Below are 21,133 nucleotides of genomic sequence, written 5' to 3'. Positions count from 1 at the left end.
ATACACAAAGAATTTGTCAGTGCAAGACTGTGTGAGCTGAGGGAAGGTTGTACTTTGTTTTCTTTGGATTTTCCAAGAGTTGCACGGCCTTTCAGAACCAGATCACGGTGACAGAAGCCCTTGTGGTCCTTATCCAGCTAGTAAACAAGGCCTGCGTGCATGGGGAGCACTTCCAGTTCCATCCTCATGAGTCTGTGCGTTCCTCTATTTATCCACCCACCCATGCATCTTGCACCTACCTATATTTTCTTAGCCCTTATTTCAAAATGCTAAAGTCAGGAAGACTGTCAACAGGGTTTAAGTGAATATTACCTTTCTCCCGTTGAATTCAAACATAGTAATTACAAGTAGGTTCAGTATTAAAACTGCAATATGCCTGAGTATTCATCTTGAAATGTATATTATAAAAATTACTTTTCTTTCTGGTTTAACTGTTAGGACGTCATCACATTAATTTTTCTACAGTAGATATGAAAGCAGGGTATATTATTAATCTTGCTTATTTTGGGATAGCATGAGTGATGTTCTAAAATATCCATCTATCCTAGCTAGACTTCTGCCATGGTAAGAAAATACCTGAGATAGTTAACTTATGAAGAGAAAAGGTTGAGGCTGAGGTTATAGTTCATGGCAAAACGTGTGTGTGGCAGACAGAGGCCCTGAATTCAATGCCCAGTATGGGGTGGTGGCTGGTAAGGAAAGGGAGAAAGAGAGACCTGGAGAAAGAGAGACAGACACACAAAGAGAAGAGGTTTATTTTTGGCTCATGCCTTTGGAGGTCCTCGTCCATGGCAAGTTGCACCTGTTGCTCTGGCCCTTGAAACAGCATGCAAACGAGCATGCATGTGGCAGAGCACAACCATTTGCCTCCTGGCCAGGAAGCAGAGCAGGACAGAAGCCGGGGCCCACCAATTCCCTTCAGGACCATGACCCCAAAGGCCTCCCTTATTCCCAAAAGGCCCCACCTTTCAAGGTTCTACCACCTCCCAAAAGTACCATGCTAGGGACTAACCCGCATGAGTCTCTGGGGGACCCTCGAGGTCAAATTATAGCACTGTATAACAAGGTATCCACCTGTCAGGGCGGAGTCCTCTGCTCTGAGGGACAGAGAGGCCACGGGCAGGAAGAGCTCAGCTCCAACAGTGCCTAGAGCATCTGCGTACGGGTGTTTAAGCATTCACTGAACTTCAGATGTTTGCTGAAGATCTGAGCCAATTTCTGACTACATCCGCAGAGTATATTATTTAATTACCATTTGCCTGAAATTACCTCATTCTTTTTATTTTTTTTCTTCTTGTCATGCTAGTGATCAAACCAGGGCCTCCCATGTGCTAGGCAAGTGCTCTACTGCTCAGCTACACCCACAACCCACAACTCAATTTAAGTAATTTTAAAGGGAAGTCATCACTGTCATGAATGTAAAACTGAAGTTGATTGATATGCTCCTTAATTTCCTTGGCAGAAATTCAAATCAATGCCTGTTAAAACACACACGTGCATCTCCCCCTGCACACTATGCACGCATCCACGCAGCCCTGTCCATCCACCTGTCACCTAAAAGCATCTCACATGCTAAGGCGGGCAGGAGCAACACACACTTGAAGCTTGGAGTCCGTTCATGTCGTCTTCAGCGCAGGGCAGAGTCCCCTGGCTGTTTACTGACCAGTGAGTGGGTAAAGTGTCACAGCAAAGATAGGGTCCTGCAGGGCAGAACCCAGGTGTGGTGGCTCTTGAGACCTGACTCTTTGCACCCCGATACTGAGGGAGGGGACTGTCAGATGGAACCAGAACTGCCAGGACCCTGGGAAGGAAATAACAGCAACATCTGGCCCTTGTTGGATTGTGTAAGCCACTGGGCTGGCAGCCAGTTGTGGCCACAGCCTCTAGCAGGAGGAAGACTTCAGAGCCTCCCCCCAGGGCTCTGGGCGGCGCACAGATGTGGCCAGCTGGAGGGGACACCCAAAGGCATGAGAGCACTCCGGGATCTGAGGACACGCGGGTGAGAGGGAGGAGTGGGTGGCTGGCGGGGCCCACCTTTCTCAGAAGCAGAGGCACTCGGCAATGCAGGCTGGGAGGCAGGCGTCTGAGCCACTCCCAGAAGGCCCCGCTTCCCCTCATGGCTCCTAAAGCAAAGTGGCCCCGTGGCCACAGTGGGTGCAGGTCAGGGGAGCAGGGGCAGGGAGGCTGGGCTGTCGCTGGTGACTCTGAGGGTCCCGGGAAGGGTCCCGCAGAGAGAGAGGAGCAAAGAAGCACCAGAATCAGCAAATGCTGACCTCCAGACAAGCACAGCACCCCTGACTCTTCTTGGGGCTGCTTCTCTGCAGCCATGTTTAATTTCTTGGAACATTCCAAGGGATGTCCTCATCCGTCCCACTCTCTGAATGGCTCTATCCTCAGCGGCTTCCTCTTCCCGACTTGGTCACATGTGACATGGAGTCACCTAACGAGGCCAGCAGCTGCCGGGTGGTCCGGCAGAGTTTGCTTTCCAAGCTTTCCTTCTGCCTGGTGCTGCTGGCCTAGAACCAGTCTCAGCCCCCCTCCCACCCCGTTTCCAGTGTGGGACCTGGGGGGAGGCTTCCTGCAGCTTTCTGCATGTCACTGTCCCCTCCTGTGCAATGGGGACAGTGAGGTCAGTGCCCTTCTGGATCACTGGAAGGGAAAATGTCTCCAGCTCTGACCACAGTGCCGGGCAGCCAGCTAGACGTGAAAGCTGCGTCATCATCCTGGCACTGTTTACGCAGGAAGCCACACCTGCAGCGGGGCTCTGGACTCCAGGGCTGGGTGAGGCTTGAGGGGCTGCTAAGCTCTGCTTTTGAGAGTTGGGCTGTATGATCTCATGTTCCTGTGCTCCTGTTCTCTGGGCTGTGGGCTGGAGCCTTTGGTATACAAAGGGACTGTCACGTCCCCACTTAAACCTCAGCTAATGTGACTGAAGTGCTAGTCGCTTGGCCTGACATCGTGGCAAGAATCCCAGCCAGGGGATTATCACACGGACTGGTGCTCCTAAACCAGATCCTCTTGCCTTGGTTGCACTGGGGAAGCCTGGACATAAAACTTTTGAAGTCAGAGTTCTGGGTTTAGAAATCACACTCTAGGGATACCCCTGGCTTTAGGCAAAGCCTGTCCCAGCAGTTCACGTGATTCCTTTCTTCGCATCTGATCTCTTCTCTTGCCCACAGGGCAGAGGGAGGCCAGCGTCCAACCCCTCCACGAGCCAGCCCTGAGCCAGAAGGCAAGAATGACGAACCCGAGGACATTGGGGCCCAAGCCCCAGATGCCTCTCCAGAGGAACCCTGGCACTCAGACAGCAGCTGGGGGAGCAGAGTCCTGGATGAAGGTTTGTCCCAGCTGCCAGCCTCGCCGCCTGGTGCATGGCAGGGGTGGCTATCCCCAGTCCTGCTCTCGGGGACTGCCTACCTTGGTGCTATGTTGTGCTGCGGCTGTTCCAAGACAGAGCCTCGACCCCAAACTGCTCAGGGAAGGATGCTCACCCCCAGGGCCCCTATCCTGGGGCTGCTGTCAGCAGGACCTGGCCCTGAAGCAGCTGGTGGATGTGAGGCCGCCTGGAGGGCGCTGAACAGATGCTGTGTCCCTGTCACTTATCCTGTCCTCAGAGCCCCTCAGCTGCTCTGCCTCAGCAGCACAGCAGTGTTTGTCATCTACACACACAGGGCTATAGCATCAGGAGACACCCAGCATGTAAAACAAGCCATCAGTCCCGGAAACACACTCATAATCCAAAAGTTACAAAGACCATGGTTCTGTCTGCCTGGGTGCTTCTTAATCAAAACAGAAGATTCCTGAGCACCTCCAAAGGGAAAAGCCAGGCAGGAGCAGTGGGTGTCCAGGGTCCCTGAGTCTGAGGTCCCTGCACCTGCCTGGTGGCCAAGAGCACCCAAAACCCAGGCCACCTTGACCTCCCACATAGGGGGCAGGGAGCACCTCGATCTATGATGTTTTGGTCACTGTACCAGGTCAGACATTGCTTGCCTGCAGATTGTGCAACCCAAACCAGCAGAAGTTCAAAGCAACTTAGCAGTTCACATAGCGAACTGCTAAGAGTCCCTGTGCCAGATCCCAGGGGAGGGCTCTAACTGGCCAGCTCCACTACCAGGCGGGTCACATGGAGGGGACAGTACCAGCCAGGGTGGCCTCACCTCACAGGAGATGGGACTCAAGGAATCGCTTTCTGGAGAAGGGAGAGAGGGTGCCAGAGCCCTCTCCCCTGACCACTTGTGGGGTTTCCTCTGCAAGGTCTGCTGTCCATTCTCCCAGTGACCAGTCCCTTGTTCCCACGTTTGTTTCTCCTGCAGAAGATGAGCAGCTCTTCCGCTCTGTGGAGGGCCAGGCTGCCTCTGAGGAAGAGGAGGAAGAGGAGGAGGAGAAGTGGCAGGAGGTGGAGAGGCCGGTGGCCCAGGCTGAGGCCTGGCCCTTGGGCTGCGGGAGTAGGTAGGTGCAGCGCCCCGGCCAGAATCTGCTGCTGTCCCCCAGGGTAGCACAGGTTGCCAGGGGACCCCAGAGCTTCAGGAAGGTGGGGCCCGTCTGCAGGTCCCTTCACTCAGTGTCAGCTGGAACTAGGAGGTGAGGGCTCTCGTTCCCATAGAGGCTCCATCACCTGCTGGCCTCTAGGGGCCTGTGGTGTCAGAGGGAAGAGAAGAAACCACATAATACAGTGAGGGGGAGAGATGGGCTTCGAGGAGTCACTCTGTGGCCAAGACATGCTGCAAAGCCAGGCCCGTTGCCAGCCCACTACCCCCGTGACACTGTGTGGCTCCTGCCGGCCCAGCCCTGCTGTTGCTTTCTTATCCACACACAGATTTAATTCTGTGTCCAATCTGGAGGGGGACAGGGACAGGCCAAGGTGTGCCTGCGCACCTTTGACCAGTCACCTGACTTCTCATCTTGAAGGTAGGTGGGCACAGGCTTTGTGCGGACTCCAGATCAAGATGTGAAATACCTGGTGGTTGCCTGATGCATAGTGAGGGCCCCCAGTGCACTTACTAGCCTGCTGTGAAAAGTGCTGTGCCTTTGCTGGAGTTGTTATCACCAATTCCTTATGTCCACAGCAAGTGCTTATTAAGTGCCTATCACATGCCCATCATGATGTGAGACACAAAATATCAATTGAGGCAGCAGTCCTGTCTGGTTCCCGTATCAAGTGAGTGGAGGAGTGGGGAGAGAGCCAGAGCAGAAGAGAGACAGCAAAGTACCATACAGGGCTGGGGATTCTGGGAAGGTTCTATTTGAGCAGAAAGCCAATGAAAATGAAGCAATGCACAATGCAGATGTTGGGGCAAGAGTGGTCCAAGAAGTGGGACCAGCAAGTGCAAAGGCCCTGAGGTTCATTGGCGGGACAGTAGGAGGCTACTGTGGCTGGAGCAGAGCTAGTGGAGGGGGGGGGAGGGGGATCAGAGAGGTCTTGAGTGTTCCGGGTGGTGCTGAGTGATGGTGCTGCAACCAGACTTCAGGAAGCTGGGCCAGCATGGAAGGTCAGGCCCGCTCTCCCAAGTGGAGCAGCCTGTGCCCAGCCCTTGCAATGCTTCATGCTCTCCCTTGCTCAGGTGTGACCACCAGATGGCCAAGAAGCTGCTGATGTACCTCAGCTGCCGTGGTGACGCCGAGCACACCTGCTCCCCCAGAGAGCTGGAGGCCCAGGTGGCCAGGCTGTTGGAGCAGCTAGACATCCAGGGCTGTGAAGGCGGAAAGAGCCTGGGGCCATGCGTGGAGGAGGTCAGTAGGGCCCCAGGGGTCGCAGACTCCACCAATTGCAGAGTCTCTTGTTGCTGGAAAAGCTCTTAACCCATTCCTGAGGGACTGGGATTGAGAGATGCGATTTCCTCTGATTTAGATTTAATGAGATGCCTTTTGTCCCCAAGTTAAAGGATCCATCTCAGGCATGCCCAAGTGCCAAACAGGGATTTCTGAGACGGGCAGAGCTGGATCCAGGGCTCACACTACAGGGTGCTCACCTCCAGCTGTGCCTCGCCCTGGGGCCCTGCCTTACTGTCCCTGGCTCAGGGAGTCTCCGAGGGCTGGCAGCTTCCAGCAGCCCAGATGAAAAACCCAGCAAAGGGCGTCCCACTGAACCCAGGAAGTCTCAAGCAGCGCTCCAATTGGCTCAGCCTCCATCACATGTCCAGCCCCGGCCAGTCTGTGCGGTGGGAAAGTGGATCCTCCTGGTCACTTGTCCTGTACAGGACATTCTGCACGGGGAAGGCAGGCTGGACACGCAGGCACACGAAGCTGGCCCTGCTTCAGTGACAGCCCTCGGCGTTTCACTCTGGGCCTGCACAGCCCCTGCTTCTGTTTCCACGTCACAGGAATTGGGTGTGTCAAAACCAGACATAGTAGAACACACCTGTAATTCCAGCACTTGGGAGGCTGCAGCAGGAGGATCTTTGCAAATTTAAAACCAGCCTGAGCTACAAGTGAATTCAAGGCCAGTTTGAACTGTGTAGTGAGACCCTAGCTCAAAAACAAGACAACAACAACAAAAAAACCCCAGGTCTTTGGAGATTTAGCTCAGTGGTGTAAGCACCTGCTGGCAAGCATGAGGTAAGTTCAATACCAGTACCAAAAGAAAACAAAACAAAAAACAGAATTGGGTGTGCCAAGCTGTGACAGCTGTTCTCACGCTAAGCTTTGGCTTCTGTAATGTATGGTTTAAATAGAAGATAGATTTATATTTTCATATCTGAAATTCTAAATCTGTGCTTTTGGGTTTTCTTTTTCCCTGTCCTAGGGATTAAACCCAGCAACTAACACATGCTAGAGACGTGTTCTAACCCTGAGTTACATCACAGCCCTCTTAACTTCTTTTGAGACAGTCTTGCTAATTTACCCAGGCTGGCCTTGAATGTGTGATCCTCCTGCCTCAGCCTTCCATGTAGCTGGGATTATAGGCAGGTACCATTGCACTGGGCTGTGCTATCTTTTAACAAAGGCCTGGTCTGATGCAGTTCTTGCTTCTTAAATAATAGTTTGAGAAGCAATGCCAGCCTTGGTCTCATTTTTCGCCCCAGGGTAGGGCTGAAGCACAGCACAAGGCCGGGGGTTCCATCCCCAGCACTGAAACAATAATTTTATGTTCTAAGAGCCAGCTGAGGTAAGCAGTGATGTGAAGAGGTGACGGCCAGGAGACCATGGCTTTCCCTACACCAAAAGCGCACCCAGGAAACCAGGTAGCCACGTCCCTCCACAAGGAACGGAATAAAGATTGTGTTCCTGCTGACACTGAGCCGAGAGGGGAAAATGGGACCAGGATGATGGGATGAAAGGGGTCTCCTGCTTCCGGCTTCCCAAACCCCTGACTGGAGCCGGGGATGCCTCTCCTGTAATAAGCCCTGAAAACCTCAAAGCTGCCAGAGGGCAAAGTGACACCATTGTAAGGATTTCCATTGGCTTTGTTTGAGATTCTAGACCCAAGCACCACCTAACTGCATCTATCAGAACCAGCTTCCCAAGGAGCTGAGCAGGGGAGGCTGGGTGTGGAGACAGGAAAGGGAAGCAGGCTGGAGGTCAGAGGACAGAGGATTCTGGCAAGCTCGGGGCAGAGGGTGGACTCAGGAACAGAGCTCACTGGTTAAACCGGGTTACCTGAGTCTGTGTGTGTGTAAGGGTTAAGTCAGCGGAAATACAGTGACACCTCGGTTCACGAACTCAATATGCTCCATGGTTCTGGTTGTAAACCGAATTGGACAGGAACTGAATCAAATTTCCCCATCAGATCAACATCAACCTAACCACTGAATTTGATCTGGTGCTTGTCCAGCTTGGTTTGCAACCAAAATTGTGGAAAAAATAAAGTTTGTGAACTGAGTGCAACTGTACTTTATTGTGCCAAGGAGACTGGGAAATCTGACTAATAATTCTCTCCTGATTACAGGAGGCCACATAGCAACTTAGCTTGGGTTTGCTGTTATGGAAGTTTAGCACGAGTGACTCCATTTTTTAGCCTGTTCTGTTGAGGCCCAATATTGGAGGTTAGTCCAAAACAATAGCCTCCTGGGATTTCTATGTAACAAACAGAACCTGAATGGGAAGCAAGGCTGCTCGCCAGAATAGAAAGCCAGTGCTGATTGGGACAGCACAGTGGGCATGCGCTGGAGCCAGACTGCTGCCTTCAAACCCTGCTCTGTTACTTATGTGGGAAGGTTTACTCTGTCTCTGTTTCCTCATCTGTAAAATGGGCAGAATAATGTGCTATGTGTCACAAAGATGAATGCTCTCAGTATCCATGAGCTGTGATTTTCACTGAATGGATATAGACCCTCCTAGCAGTCTTCTGTGCTATGTGGATCTGGTGTGTTCTATTTGTTACCAGAGTCCTGTCCCTGTCTGTAGCTTTCTTGAGGCCTTGACCATGCCTGGCCAGGCACTGCTTAGGAAAGCCACAGCCCAAGGGCATATAGGAAACAGTGACCACCCAGTAAAAAATTGGCAGTCACAGAGTTCCCAAGGACACCTCCACTGCCGCTCTTCTGAGTAAATTTAAAAGCTGAAGGGGCTGGGACGAGCGAGCCACCTTCCCTTCCCCTTTTCACACGGGGGTTCTCCCCAGGGGCCTTCTCCCCTGCTGCTCAGAGTCCACAGTGGTAGCAGGAGGTGGCTACAGGGCTCTCTGTGACTGCATGCTGTCGCCAGCTCGTATCTTGGCTCTCTTGGTGGCCATGGGCAGTCACTAGTTGGGCCCCTTCTACCTGGAAGAGGCAGACAGGGTTGGAGAGTCTCTTGTTTAATTTTGGTTTTTGCGGTACTGAGGATTGAACCCAAGACTTGAGCTACATGCCCCAGATCTTGTTTTTGGTTTTTATTTTGAGACAGGGTCTTGTTAAGTTACCAAGGGACTCGGGCTGGCCTTGAATTCGAAGCCCTCCTGCCTCAGCCTCTCAGAATGCTGGGAGTACAGGCATTCTGACACCTCCACACCTGGCTATGGATATTGTCCATTTTCACAGTGGTTCCTGGACACAAGGAAGGCTTGGGATTCTCCTGCTGTCTCCACCCATGGCTGCCCCTTTCCCGAGGTTCTTTGCGCACAGTCCAGCCTAAGAACTGTCCCTAGCTGCCCGTACAGTCCCCATTTAACAAGCCAGATGGGTTTCTGTTGCTTGCTGTTAGCACAAATGCATTACACAGAAATCCAATGGCTACAGAAAGAGAGGCGTAGAGCCCTTGGACAGGGAGACAAACTACACAAACTTGCTGTGCAACCTAGGGCCAGGCACTCAGCTGACCTGGGTTGAGTACCCGGCTTGGGGAATCAGGGTAATTTATCTGCCAGGCACCTGACAATGAGTGGAGCCAGATGAGATGACATTCCCCAAGGGGTCAGGGAGGCCAGGGACCTTGCTGGGATGAGCACCAAGCCTCTTTCTCCCCAGGCAGAGCTGCAGCAAAAGGTGGCGGAGAACGAGCAGCTGCGGCTGGAGCTGCAGATGGTGGAGACAGAACGGGTGCGGCTGTCCCTACTGGAGGAGAAGCTGGTGGACGTCCTGCAGCTCCTGCAGAGGCTCCGCGACCTGGTAGTCTCAGGGCAGTTGGGCACGTGCGGGGAAGGGAGCCAGGCTCTGGGCCCTCCTCACAGCTGGCAGGTGCACCCCGCTTTGCAGATGTAGCATGGGGGTGCAGGGATGCCATGGAGAGTAGGTGGGCAGCTCCTCAGGTCATTTTTATGAATCTAATGTAACTTGTAATCTCAAGTCAGGAAGAGGGTAAACACAGAAAAAGGAAAATTATAAGTGAATGTCACATTTTGACACAGCTGCAGAATTATGAAAGAACCACATCTGGAAGCGTGTAAAGAAATGCAACCCTGGGCCTGGAATTTAGCTCAGTGGTGTAAGTGCCTGCCTGGCAAGCTCTAAGTTGTGAGTTTGATCCCCGGTACCACAAAAAGAAAGAAGAAAGAAAGAAAGAAAGAAAGAAAGAAAGAGAGAGAGAGAGAGAGAGAGCGAGCGAGAGAGAGAGAGAGAGGAAGGAAGAAAGAAAGTAAAAAAGAAAGAAAGGAAACAAGAAAGAAAGAAAGAAAGAGAAAGAAAGAAAGAAAGTAAAAAAGAAAGAAAGAAAGAAAGAAAGAAAGAAAGAAAGAAAACAAGAAAGAAAACAAGAAAGAAAACAAGAAAGAAAGAAAGATGCAATCCAGGGTAAGGGTGTGGCGCAGCAGCAGAGCCTGCCCAACACTCACAGGGTCCTGGCTTCCATCCCCAGCACTGGAGGGAAAAGAGGAAAAAAAGGTGACGTGGTTGGTTGGATTTCTCCAAGGAATTCTAGGGTGATCCCATATCACATAATTTTTTACCATGACACACCACATGGCAGATTAAAGGAGAAAAATCATATGATCATGTCAATAGATACTGAAAAGGCAGCTGATAAAATTCAATTCTTTGATTATAATCTTTTGCCGAGTTGAGGACAGTAGAGATCTTTCTTTGGCAGATAAAGGGAGTCCAGCAAACAACCATAGGCGAACTTATTTTAAAAGAAAAGAATTAGGAGCTTGGTTAAATTGCCCAGGATTATATAGCTGATACAAGATTGGGGTAGGATTTGAACCTGGGCTGCTTCTTCAGGCATCAAGCTGTCTGGGCCCTGGGCTGTCGTGGTCTGGCCCAACACCACAGGGCTTAGACAAACGGAGCAAGCAGAGGATGGGCCCCAAGAGCAGCAGGCGAGGAGGTCCCCGTGCCAGCAGGGCGTTGGCCCTGGCAGGCCGAGGTGGTGCGGGAGATGCTGATTAGCCTCTGATGGGGTGGCTCTGGGCTTGTTTCCTGTTCTTCCTTTGCATGCATTTTTCATTGCTTGGTTAAAATGGGCACAAGAGAATTAACTGTTGCAAGGATCACATGAACTAACACATAGAAACACTCCCTCAGTCACAGTCACCTCCTAGATGCCTGCTTGGGCACACAGTGCAGCCAGCCCAGGGATAGAGGCCAGGAGAGGATGACACGGGGGTCACTCTGTCAGTCCCTAGCTGTACAGAAGCTGCGGTAGGCCCCCAGATCCCAGCTGCTGAGTGAGGACGCGCATCACAGCCCTGGTCTGACCCAGTCCTGTCTCCGTTCTCCTAAAGAGCATATCGAAGAGAGCCCTGGGGAAGATTTTGCTGAGCACGCTGGATGGTTGCAAGGACCCCTCACAGGGTAGGAATGCACCCTGTCCCCTTGAGCCTGGATATTGCCCGGAGGGCTTCCTGATGAGCAGATTCCAGCACTCTGTCCCCAGTGTCCCCTCTACAAAATGGTGACACGCTCCTGCCCTGAACACCTGCCCGGGGCCCATCAGGAGCAAGCTTTGGAAAGCAAAAGCACTATTTAGTAAGAGCAGAGGTGCAGAGGCTGCAGGCAGATGTCAAATAGGAGCCTGTGTGTCACAGCCAGCAAGGGGGCTGGATGGGTGCATGGCAGCAGGCTGGGGGTGCCCAATTCCTGCCTTAACTGTGGCCCAGGCCCTGGAGAAACACCCCTGGTGTCTTTAACACTCGATCCTTACTACAGGACTAGCAAGAAGGAGTTCTTAGCCCCCTCCACAGATGGAGAGACTGAGGCATAGAGTATCAAGTGCTGGCCGTGCCTGCAGCCTTGGGCATCATCCTTAAGCCTGAAAGCCTCACAACCCTGCTGTTCAGGAAAAATCTCAGGGCAGCAAAGCATCCTGTGACCAAGGCAGAGCTCTGCCTCTGAGGCCACACTGGTGGGGAGATGGGGTGGGTGTGAGCGTTTGCCTCGGGCCCTGGGCATCCGGTGCCCTGAATGGACCCATGCCATCCACAAGAAAACAGGTGTGCATGCTAGAAACTCCTGTCGGGGTTTCCAGGGATGTGGTAATAGCTGAGTACCGGGAGGAGGGAGGCATCTCTGTGGGACAGAGTATGCAGCCTGACCCTACTTCCTGCCTGCCCTTCCTCTCCAGAGGGGAGGTCAGGCCCCCTGGCTGTCCTGGATGCCCTGCAGCAAGCCTTGGCGGGCTGTGAGCTCCTGCGGATGCCATCCTCAGGACCCGCCTCCACCGCCCCTGTGCTTGCCAACCCACTCCTCATCTCCTGCTGAGGTCTCTGGCCCAGCCTGACGGCTGCCATCGGATCAGCCTCCCCGGGCCAGCCTGACCTCCACCACGGGAACACCCAGCCCCGGGCTCTGGCAGCCACCCCTTCTCGCGCTCCTGTGGCCCCTGCTTATGCCTCAAGACTCCATCAGAGCCGAGCCTCTCCTGCACCACTTACACCTTCTGCTGCCTCCTGCCTCAGAGCACAGTGACCGCCTTCCCACCTAGTGCACCCCCACCCTCAGCCCGTGCGCTGCTGTAAGGGATCCTGCGCCTGACCTTCAGGGCACAGCTGGTCCAGTAGACACTCCCTTGACCCAGGAAATGCCCAAGACTCGGAGAGGCTGGAAGCTCCAAGGAGGTAGCCATTGCTGTGGGCTTCCTGTGAGAGCTGGTGCTGAGCTCATTCTAGAAAACAGGTAGGATGTGCATGGCCAAGGCAGGCGGGAAGGCCATGGGAGGAGCAGGAGTAAAGACGTGCTCTGAGCAGGGACCCCCAATAATGCCGAACCCGGAGCCCCTCCTTCCGGAACACACACTGGGTACTGGCAGGACTCTTGTGACATCGAGGGGAGATTAACACAAGGTAAGAGAAGAAGACGCGTTAGCTACAGGTACAGTGTGGGTAAAATCAGTGCTAGATCGAGGGAAAATAAAGAATTACGAGAACTCAACCCAGAGGGGTTTATGCGAGCCATGGAGGGCAAGGGTACCTGACACGGGTGTGGGTAGCAGGGGTGTGGGCACCTGGTCTGCTGCAGCAGAGGTGGCAGGAAGGGGCCAGGCATGGGGCCTTTGTGGCAGACAAGAATCTAAGACTTGATGCCATAGGCAATAGGGAGCCATGGCAGGCAAGGGTGGACTGGGGTCAGGGAGAAGAGTGCAGGAGGGGCGCCAGGGGACTGTGAGTGCAGGAGGGGCGCCAGGGGTCTCTAGGGGCTGAGTGGGGGTGGAGAGGAGCCAGTGGGCAGCCACTGTGAGGCCCAAGAGCGGCAGGCGGTGCTGGGCAGGGGCAGCAGAAGAGAGAGGGAAGGGAGGGGCTCATAGGGCATGAGTTTGACCCTGGCCGCAGGTCCAGTTCCTCAGACTCCACAGGAGGCACCAGGGGGCAGCACAGCGGGGCCATCTCTGGTGCAGATGGAGAGAGGCTGTCTGTCTATTGGAAGGCCCTCGGGTCCCCCTAGGCCCCATTCCCCTAGCTGTGCTGTTCACTAAGCTCTGTGTGGACCCCTCCTCAGTAAGAGGGCCGAGCTCGTGCCCTGCTCCTGCCCATGGCTCCGGGCCCCTGTCTGTGTGTGAGATCAGGTGTGAGGGGTGAAATCCACAGGGTGACCCAGGCAGAGAGGGGCCCCACTTCAATGGCTTCACCTCCGAGAACCCTGCTAGGCTCTCATGTGGGAGCTGAAGAAAAAAACCTGGGCCTCTGGCACACAGACACCAAAGCATTTGTGGTTTGTTTGTTTGTTTGTTTGTTTTGCAATCCTGGGGATCAAACTCGGCCAGATGTATGCTCATGAAGCTCTCTACCACATTGGTGCTTTGCTGATGTTGTTGTTGTTGATGATGATGATGATGATGGGATGGGATCTTGCTATTCTTCCCAGACGGGTCTCAAACTTCTAGGCTCAAGCAATCCTCCTGCCTCAGCCTCCTGAGTAGTTTGGACTACAGACATGCACCACAGAACCCAGATAATTACAGGACTACAAACACTTCCTTTCCTATTCTCTATGTCCCTTAACTCCTAACATTAAAGGCTGGTTTACTGGAGTTTGTTTTATCCAGCAGATCATGTGGGTCTTTCAGAAAACTACAAGACATACTAAAAGGCAAAACACACAGTATGAAGAAGCAGAATAAACACGAGAGCTAGACCCAGCTACATCAGAGGTTCTGGGATTATCAGAATGGGAATTTAAAACCACTGTAAGTGATCGGGAATGAGAAAAGCAGACAGCGTACAAGAACAAATGGATAATGTAAACAGCAAGATGGCTGTTCTAAGAAAGAACCAGAAGGAGATGCTAGAAGACAGAACCAGCATCACAGCAGTGCTGGACTTATTAGCAGACGGGGATGGTGAGGAAAGAATACCTGAGCTGAGAGACAACTACAAATATGTCACAATGCATGATAGGAACGTCAGAAAAAAGAAAAAGAAATACAAACAATAATCAAGTACTAAGAACCTGGAATTCTCCGCAAACATCAGACACCAAGCTGCAGATAGAGGAAGCTCAGGAAGCACAAGCAAAATCAATACAAGCAATAAAACATAAACTTAAAATTACAGCTTGGCATGTGATAATCCAACTGTGAAAAAAAAATCTTGAAAGAAGACACCTTAAAAAGCACCTTACCTAACAAGAGGAACAAACATAAGAATTACAGAGACCACGAAGGATGCAAACAAAGCGTACAGTGAAGTCTTTAAAGGGGAGAAAGCCTCAAGTTCATTGTCTTTCAAAACTCTCCTTTAAGGAGAAAGTTAAATAAACTTCCACAAACAGAAATTTGCCAGGGTACCTGGCTTTCAGGAAATGTTAAAGGAAGTCCTCTGAGAGAAGGAAGGTTTACAGGCCCCAAACTTGGATCTATACAAAGAAGGAAGAGAAGAGCTTTAGAGGAGATACATTAGTCACTTTGCCACTGCAGGTACAAAATATCTGACATGCTACAGTTTAGGGAGGACAGGTTTATTTGTTCATTAATCCATTTGTTCATTCATTTTGAGACAGCATCTCACTATGTAGGTCAGGATGGCACTGAACTCACTATGTAGCTCAGGCTGATCTCAAAATCATGGCAGTCTTCCTGCCGCAGCCTCCCAAGTGCTGGGATTATAGGTGTGCACCACCACATCTGGCAAAAGAGAGGTTTATTTTGCCCCACAGTTTTGAGACAGAAATGTCCAGACTCTCTTTCCATACTGCTGTGGGTTCCAACTGACAGCTGTCACCTCCCTCTCTCTGGGACCTAAGGGTGCACTGGATGTCCTCTGTCACACGGCAGTTACTCCAAGGACACCCTCTGGGCTATGCAGGCAGGTGGCCCAGCTCAGCTGACAGCCCCAGCACCCTTCTCCAGCTCCTGTACTCTGGGGAGCTGCTGGGAAACCACCCTTGACAACACCCTTGACATCAGGATGGAATTGGGGGTCCCACACCCCAAACCCCTCCCGGAGATGCCTGGGAAACAGGAGTCACAGCCTCAACTTCGCCGCCTTCTCAGGGGAGTAGCTGTCATTCAAGCAAGTGCTTCTGCTATGCCATGGACCTGTTGCCATGACATCTGGGTTGTCCTGGACCCCCTCACCCAATAATACATGCCATGATTATAGTTTATGTCAGGGAGAAGACTGGCAGCAATGACATGGGGATGAGAAAAGCAGTTAGAAATATTTTGTTATGATAAGGTACCTAGCCAGGATATAGCTCATAGGCACAGCACCTGTCTGGCACGTGTGAGGTCCTGAGTTCGACTCCTGGTGCCAAAAAAAAGACGAAGTAGTATAGTAGTATTTGAAAATATACTTGGGTTAGTTCAAAACTTGTACTGCAAATTCTACAGCAACTATTAAAAGAAGGGGAAAAAAAGTAGTGGTGGTGGCAGTATAATTGATAAATCAGAAAAGTAGAGAATGTGGAATCATATAAGATCTTCAATTAAAACCACAAGAGCGCTTGGAGCCTGAGACAGGAGGATCACAAGCTCAAGACCAGATTATTTAGTGAGATGCTGCTTTCTTTTTTTAAAGGTTTTTTGTTGTTGTTGTTGTTTTTTGGTACCGGTGATCAAACTCATGACCTCACACTTGCCAGGCAGGTGCTTGTGCCACTGAGTAAACCCCTGACAAGGTGCTTCTGCTTTCTTAAATGAATGAACAAAAAGCGTAAGAGTAACAAAAACAGATGCAATGAATAGAAAACAGTAACAAACAGTGCATATTAACCCAATTATACCACTGTCACCTCAAATATCAACGGTTTAACTATATCGGCTTGAAGACAGATGTTGTCATGTTGAAGGAAAAAGAAACAATTAGGTATTATCTATAAGAAATCCATTTTAGATATAAAGACACAAATAGTTTAAGAGGAGAGATGGGGGAAGATAGTAGCATGCTAACACTCCTGGAAAGACTGCCCGAATTGCTCTGTTACTTTCATGGAAAGCAGACTTCAGAATAAGGAAAACGATCAGAGGCAAAAAGAGCGTCGTTTAAGGAGAAAGAGGTCAAACCTCCAAAAAGACGTAACAAACCTCAGTGTATATGCACCTAACAACACAGTCACACAGACAGAGCTGCAAACAGGAGTAGGTGAATTCACTATTTTATGGGGAGACTTCACACCCTTCTATAAGAAATGGACACGCTCAGCAGGTAGAAAACCAGCAAAGACATAGCTGAACTCAGCAGAACCCAGCACCGGACGGATATAACTGCCACCAGCAGATCACTTCATTCTCATGCTCACACAGAACATTCTCCAAGGCAGACCAAACTCTGGGCCATGGAACACTCTTACCAAGTCTGAAAACAGAAAATGATACACTGCTCTCAGATGACAATGGAATTAGCCAGAAATCAATAACAGAAAGACAGCTGAAAAATCCTCACTTAGTGATTGAACAATTCTTTCTAAATAACACATAGCTTCAAGAAGATATTTCAAGAGGAATTTTTAAAGGCCTGAACTAAATTAAAATGAAAATATGCCTTACAAAATGTATGGGATACAGCCAAAAGCAATGCTTAGAAGGAAATGTAGAACATCAAATTCATGTACCAGAAAAGAACAAAGAACCAAAATCAATCATTAAGACTCTGCCTCAGGAAACTACAAAAAGAAAAGCAAATTTTAATTCCAAATTGATCAGGACTTTCAAACCTGGTCTATAGATTTGATCCAAAACAAAACAAAAGAAAAAATTTGAGCAGAAAATAATGAAATGGAAAACAGGAAATCAGGAGAGAAAAGCAACAAAACCAAAAGGAGGTTCTACAAAAAGATCAATAAAAGTGATGGGCTTCTCGCCAGGCTAATTAAAGAAAAACGAGAGGAGAAACCAGCAACTAATGACAGAAATGAAAGAGGGTACAACATTGTGGATCCCAAAACATCAAAAAGATGTCCGAGAAACAGTGTGAGTACCTTTAGGCCTGCAGATCTGATGGCCTATGTGGCATATGCAATGTTCAAAAACTCATATAAGACGTGGATGATCTGACTTGGCCTATGGCTCTTAAAGAATTTAATAATAAACTTCCCCAAAAAAAGCCTAGATAGGTTTGTTGGTCCATTCTATAGCCAGATTGTAAGAAAGACATTATACGAATTACTAACAATCTCTTCTAGGAGACATAAACACAAATATTTCCTCCTGACTTATTCCATGAGGTTAGAATTACTCTAACATTAAAACCAGACAAAGGCTTTACAAGAAAAGACAAGGGATCAATATTGCTCATGAATGTAGATTCAGAAGTCATCAACAAGTATCAGCATGTCAGATCCAATGGTGTATAAAAACAATCATTTACCACACAGCCATGCCAGAGAGGTACACGGGTTCTAATTGCAGAGAGGTGAAGACAGCATGGGCAGCTCAAGATGGAAGGTGGCTCACCCCTGTAATCCCAGCACTCAGGAGGCTGAGGCAGGAGGATCGTTGCGAGTTTAAGACCAGCCTGGGCTACAAAGTGAGCTCAAGGCCAGTCTGGACTGCATAGAGAGACCCTGGCACAAAAAGGAAAAAAAAAAAAGATGGAAAAGCAAGAACAGAACTAGGAACTAACACAGCCCAACCTGGAGATGTCTAGAGAGCTGCAGTCATCCAGACGGCACCGTATTGAAAGAGCGGTACAACAGAGCAGTGGGAGAGAATGGGAAGCCTAGAAATAGATCTAGTCAACTATCACTGAAACGGGAGCAAAGGCAACACAGCGGAGGAAAGGAAGTGTGCACTGAAAACTGGTACCAGGACAACCAGACATCTACGTGGAAAAATACCTCTCATGAAAATTAACTCAAAAGGTTCACAGGGCCAACATAAGAAAGCAAAAACTATAAAACTCCCAGAAGATAATACATGAAAAAATCTAGATGACCTTGGGGTTTGAGGATAACTGTGACTGATTGAGGAAATAACTGATAAGCTGAACTAGAACTTAACAATAATAGAACAACCTGAGGTAAAATGGGCACACCTATAATCCCAGCACTCGGTAAGGCTGAGTCAGGACAGCTGCAAGCTTGAACCCAGCCTGGGCAGCTTGGCAACTTAGCTAGACCCTGTATCAGAATAAAAAATTTAAAAAGGGCTAGGGATGTAGCTCAGTTGGGAAGACCCTGGGTTCAATCTTCAGTGCTGTAAAATAAACCTGACTTAAAAATGGGCAACAAACCTGAACAAACATATCATTTAAGAAGATATGCAGAAGAAAAATATGCATGGAAACATACTCAACATCACGTTATTAGGAAACTGCAAATTAAAACAATGAGATACTGCTGTGCACCTGGCTGAAGAGCTATAATCCAAAATACTGACAGGGATGTGGAGTCACAGGAACTCATTTGCTGCTGCTGGGAAAATGTACAGCCACTCTGGAAGACAGTTTGTAAATTTTCTTACAAAACTAAACATACTTTTACTCTACAACCCAGCAATCACACTCCTTGATGTCATGAAAAGACCTGGGGGAAGCTGGGCATGGTGGCGCACACCTGTAATCCCTGCATTTGGGAGGCTGAGGCAGAAGGACTGCCGAGAATTTGGAGCCATCCTGGACTACACAGTGAGTATAAGGCCAGCTTAAACTACATAGTGAGACCCTGTCTCAAAAACAAACAGAAAGACATGAAGGAAACTTAAACGCATATTACTAAGTCAAGGATGCCAATATGAAAACTCTCCAAACCATAGGATTATCACATGGGCTACCTTAAAGGTAGCGGTTGTGGGGAGTTAGGGGAAGGAAAGGATGAATTGGCAGAGTAGAGTAAAGGAAAAGAAGTTAGCCTGCCTTTCCCATGAGCCAGCGGCAGCCATGGGCCAGGAGAAGAACCAAGAAGTTGGCCTGTTCCCACCCACTGTGCAGGCCACAGCCTGATTCAGAGGAACACAGGCTGTGATGATACGAGCAGAGGTACAAAAACAACTTAATGCTTGTATTGACTGATTAACTTTGTAGGCCTGGGGCCGGTAGTCTAAGCATCTGTTAGGGGATTAACAATATGAATTAGAGCAACTATGAGTGATTTGTCTTATTTTTGAAATTCAATATTGTTCTGTTTTGTTTTGTTTTATTCCCTTCAGAAAAAAAAAGAATAAAGAAATAGTGAAAAAGAGACTAGACACAGGTGGCCTCTTTGCTGTTTTTGCAGAGCCTGGCACTGGGCCATTCCTGGGCCCCCTGAGCCTTGCTGACCTGCAGCCTGCACCAATTTCTCTTCCACCCAGTGGGGAGAGACTGGAGCTTCCCCCAACTCCAAGGCCTTGAGCTTTGGACGTGACCTTAACACCTGCCTGATGCCCTGCTTCGGTCCCTGCCACTCCCCACTGAGCTCAGATTGGCAGGGGGGGGGGTGTGAGTCCTCAGAGGCCCATGGAATTCCCTGCAGGAAGTCCTAGGTCACGGTCAACACGCCATCGGTGACCAACAAAGACCAGGCATGGGGCTTCCTTCTCACCTCCACATCTTCCTGACAAGGGCTCCTGCCTAAGGCCACACAGACCAATAGTAGAGCCAGGATTCAGGCTCTGCCTGACCCCACCCTATCCTCAAAACCCCACAAGGCCTGGCTTTCATCATGGTGAGAGGCAGGACCTGACTGACCAAGGCCCGGGCTCACTCATAGGAAAGACGGGAGAAGGGTCTTTCCCAGAAAGATGATGGCACAAAAGGCTGGGGCCTTATCTCCAAGGAGCAAAATATTGGGGTGCAGGGAGCTGTCATTGTGGGAAATGTGTTCCTTGGGGCAGATCAGACTAAGTACACAAATGCTCACCTTCACGAACCTTCACCAAAAACCAAGCCTCCTCTGATCTTTGGGCCTAAGTGTTAGTTACAACCATGACCCAACATTTTCTTGTCACTTAATAGCCCTGGAAACAACTGCTAACGAATTTGACCCTTGGCCAGGGCTGCTTATCTAAAAGCTTTAGACTTCTCTTGCTAGACGCCCTGTAATAATTTAAATTTGAAAATTTCTTGTGTAAGTATAGCCACAAGATCTTTCATACACTTCCTCCAAACTGTCTAATTCTCTTCCCACTCACAGTCTGTGCAGTGGTGCACACCTGTAATCCCCACACTCTGGGGGACCAAGGCAGGAGGATCAAAGGTTCGAGCCCAGTGTGAAGACTCTGGGTTCAGTCTCTAGTACACACACACACACACACACACACACACAAAGTGACCTGTATCTAACAAGCAGAATATGGCTGCCGTGTGTGGCTTCCCCTTTCCTGTTCTTCTCAGACACCAGTGGGAAACAGGGAGACACCAGCTGCCAGGTCACAGCACACCCATGTAGTCCAACCGAGGCGGCCACATGAGAGTCCTTGGATTCCTGTCACTGGTCAGCAATGAATTGCAACCTCCCATCAACAGCCATGGCTGCCATCTATGACACACCCCTTGTGGTCCTGCTCAAGTCTTTCCGGCATGGCAATCCTGCTGAGATCCCAGCCACAATACCCAGAGGTCTCTAGCAAGGGTGCTCCCAAAGTCTTGAGCCACAGAAACCATGTGAGATGGGAACAGAACTAGTGTTACTGTTTAAAACTGCCAGCTTGGGGATAGTAGTTATATAGCGGTAGATAACAAATACATTTCCTAACATAAAGTCATGTTTCATCGGAGCCCAGGGTAATGTGTGTGTGTGTGTGTGTGTGTGTGTGTGTGTGTCGGGTGGGGTGTTCAGGATACCAGACCCCATTAGAGCCTGCCACAATCACTAGCAGGTTGGAAGGAGGACAGGGTCCTCTAAGCTAAATGGGCATTCATGAGCACAGAGCTGCTGGGAGTAAGGAGGTCAAGGGTGTGAATATGCACTGATGGACAGGAGAGACGTGT

At 50.0% G+C, this 21,133-nt stretch overlaps 1 protein-coding gene across 3 annotated transcripts in view; it reads left to right on the top strand.

Moving 5' to 3' along the window:
* Nucleotides 1–19,410, top strand: part of Efcc1 (EF-hand and coiled-coil domain containing 1) — a 35,102-nt gene extending 15,692 nt beyond the window's left edge. For 2 of the 3 annotated variants that reach the window (XM_063254246.1, XM_063254247.1), the window contains exons 3-8: nucleotides 3,180–3,337; nucleotides 4,314–4,449; nucleotides 5,562–5,730; nucleotides 9,384–9,524; nucleotides 11,078–11,147; nucleotides 11,917–19,410. In XM_063254246.1, coding sequence (XP_063110316.1) covers nucleotides 3,180–3,337; nucleotides 4,314–4,449; nucleotides 5,562–5,730; nucleotides 9,384–9,524; nucleotides 11,078–11,147; nucleotides 11,917–12,053 — 811 coding nt within the window. In that variant the 3' untranslated portion in view covers nucleotides 12,054–19,410. Of the gene's footprint in view, nucleotides 1–3,179; nucleotides 3,338–4,313; nucleotides 4,450–5,561; nucleotides 5,731–7,094; nucleotides 7,820–9,383; nucleotides 9,525–11,077; nucleotides 11,148–11,916 lie in introns of those variants that run through there. The other variant, XM_063254248.1, reaches the window with a different exon arrangement.
* Nucleotides 19,411–21,133: the final 1,723 nt, after the last annotated feature.

The sequence above is a fragment of the Cavia porcellus genome, unplaced genomic scaffold, assembly GCF_034190915.1.
Source record: "Cavia porcellus strain 051 isolate PalLab524CR breed Dunkin Hartley unplaced genomic scaffold, mCavPor4.1 scaffold_8, whole genome shotgun sequence".
Classification (NCBI taxonomy): domain Eukaryota; kingdom Metazoa; phylum Chordata; class Mammalia; order Rodentia; family Caviidae; genus Cavia; species Cavia porcellus.
The sequence above is the reverse complement of the archived record's forward strand: the minus strand, read 5'-3'. Positions and strand labels throughout refer to the sequence as shown.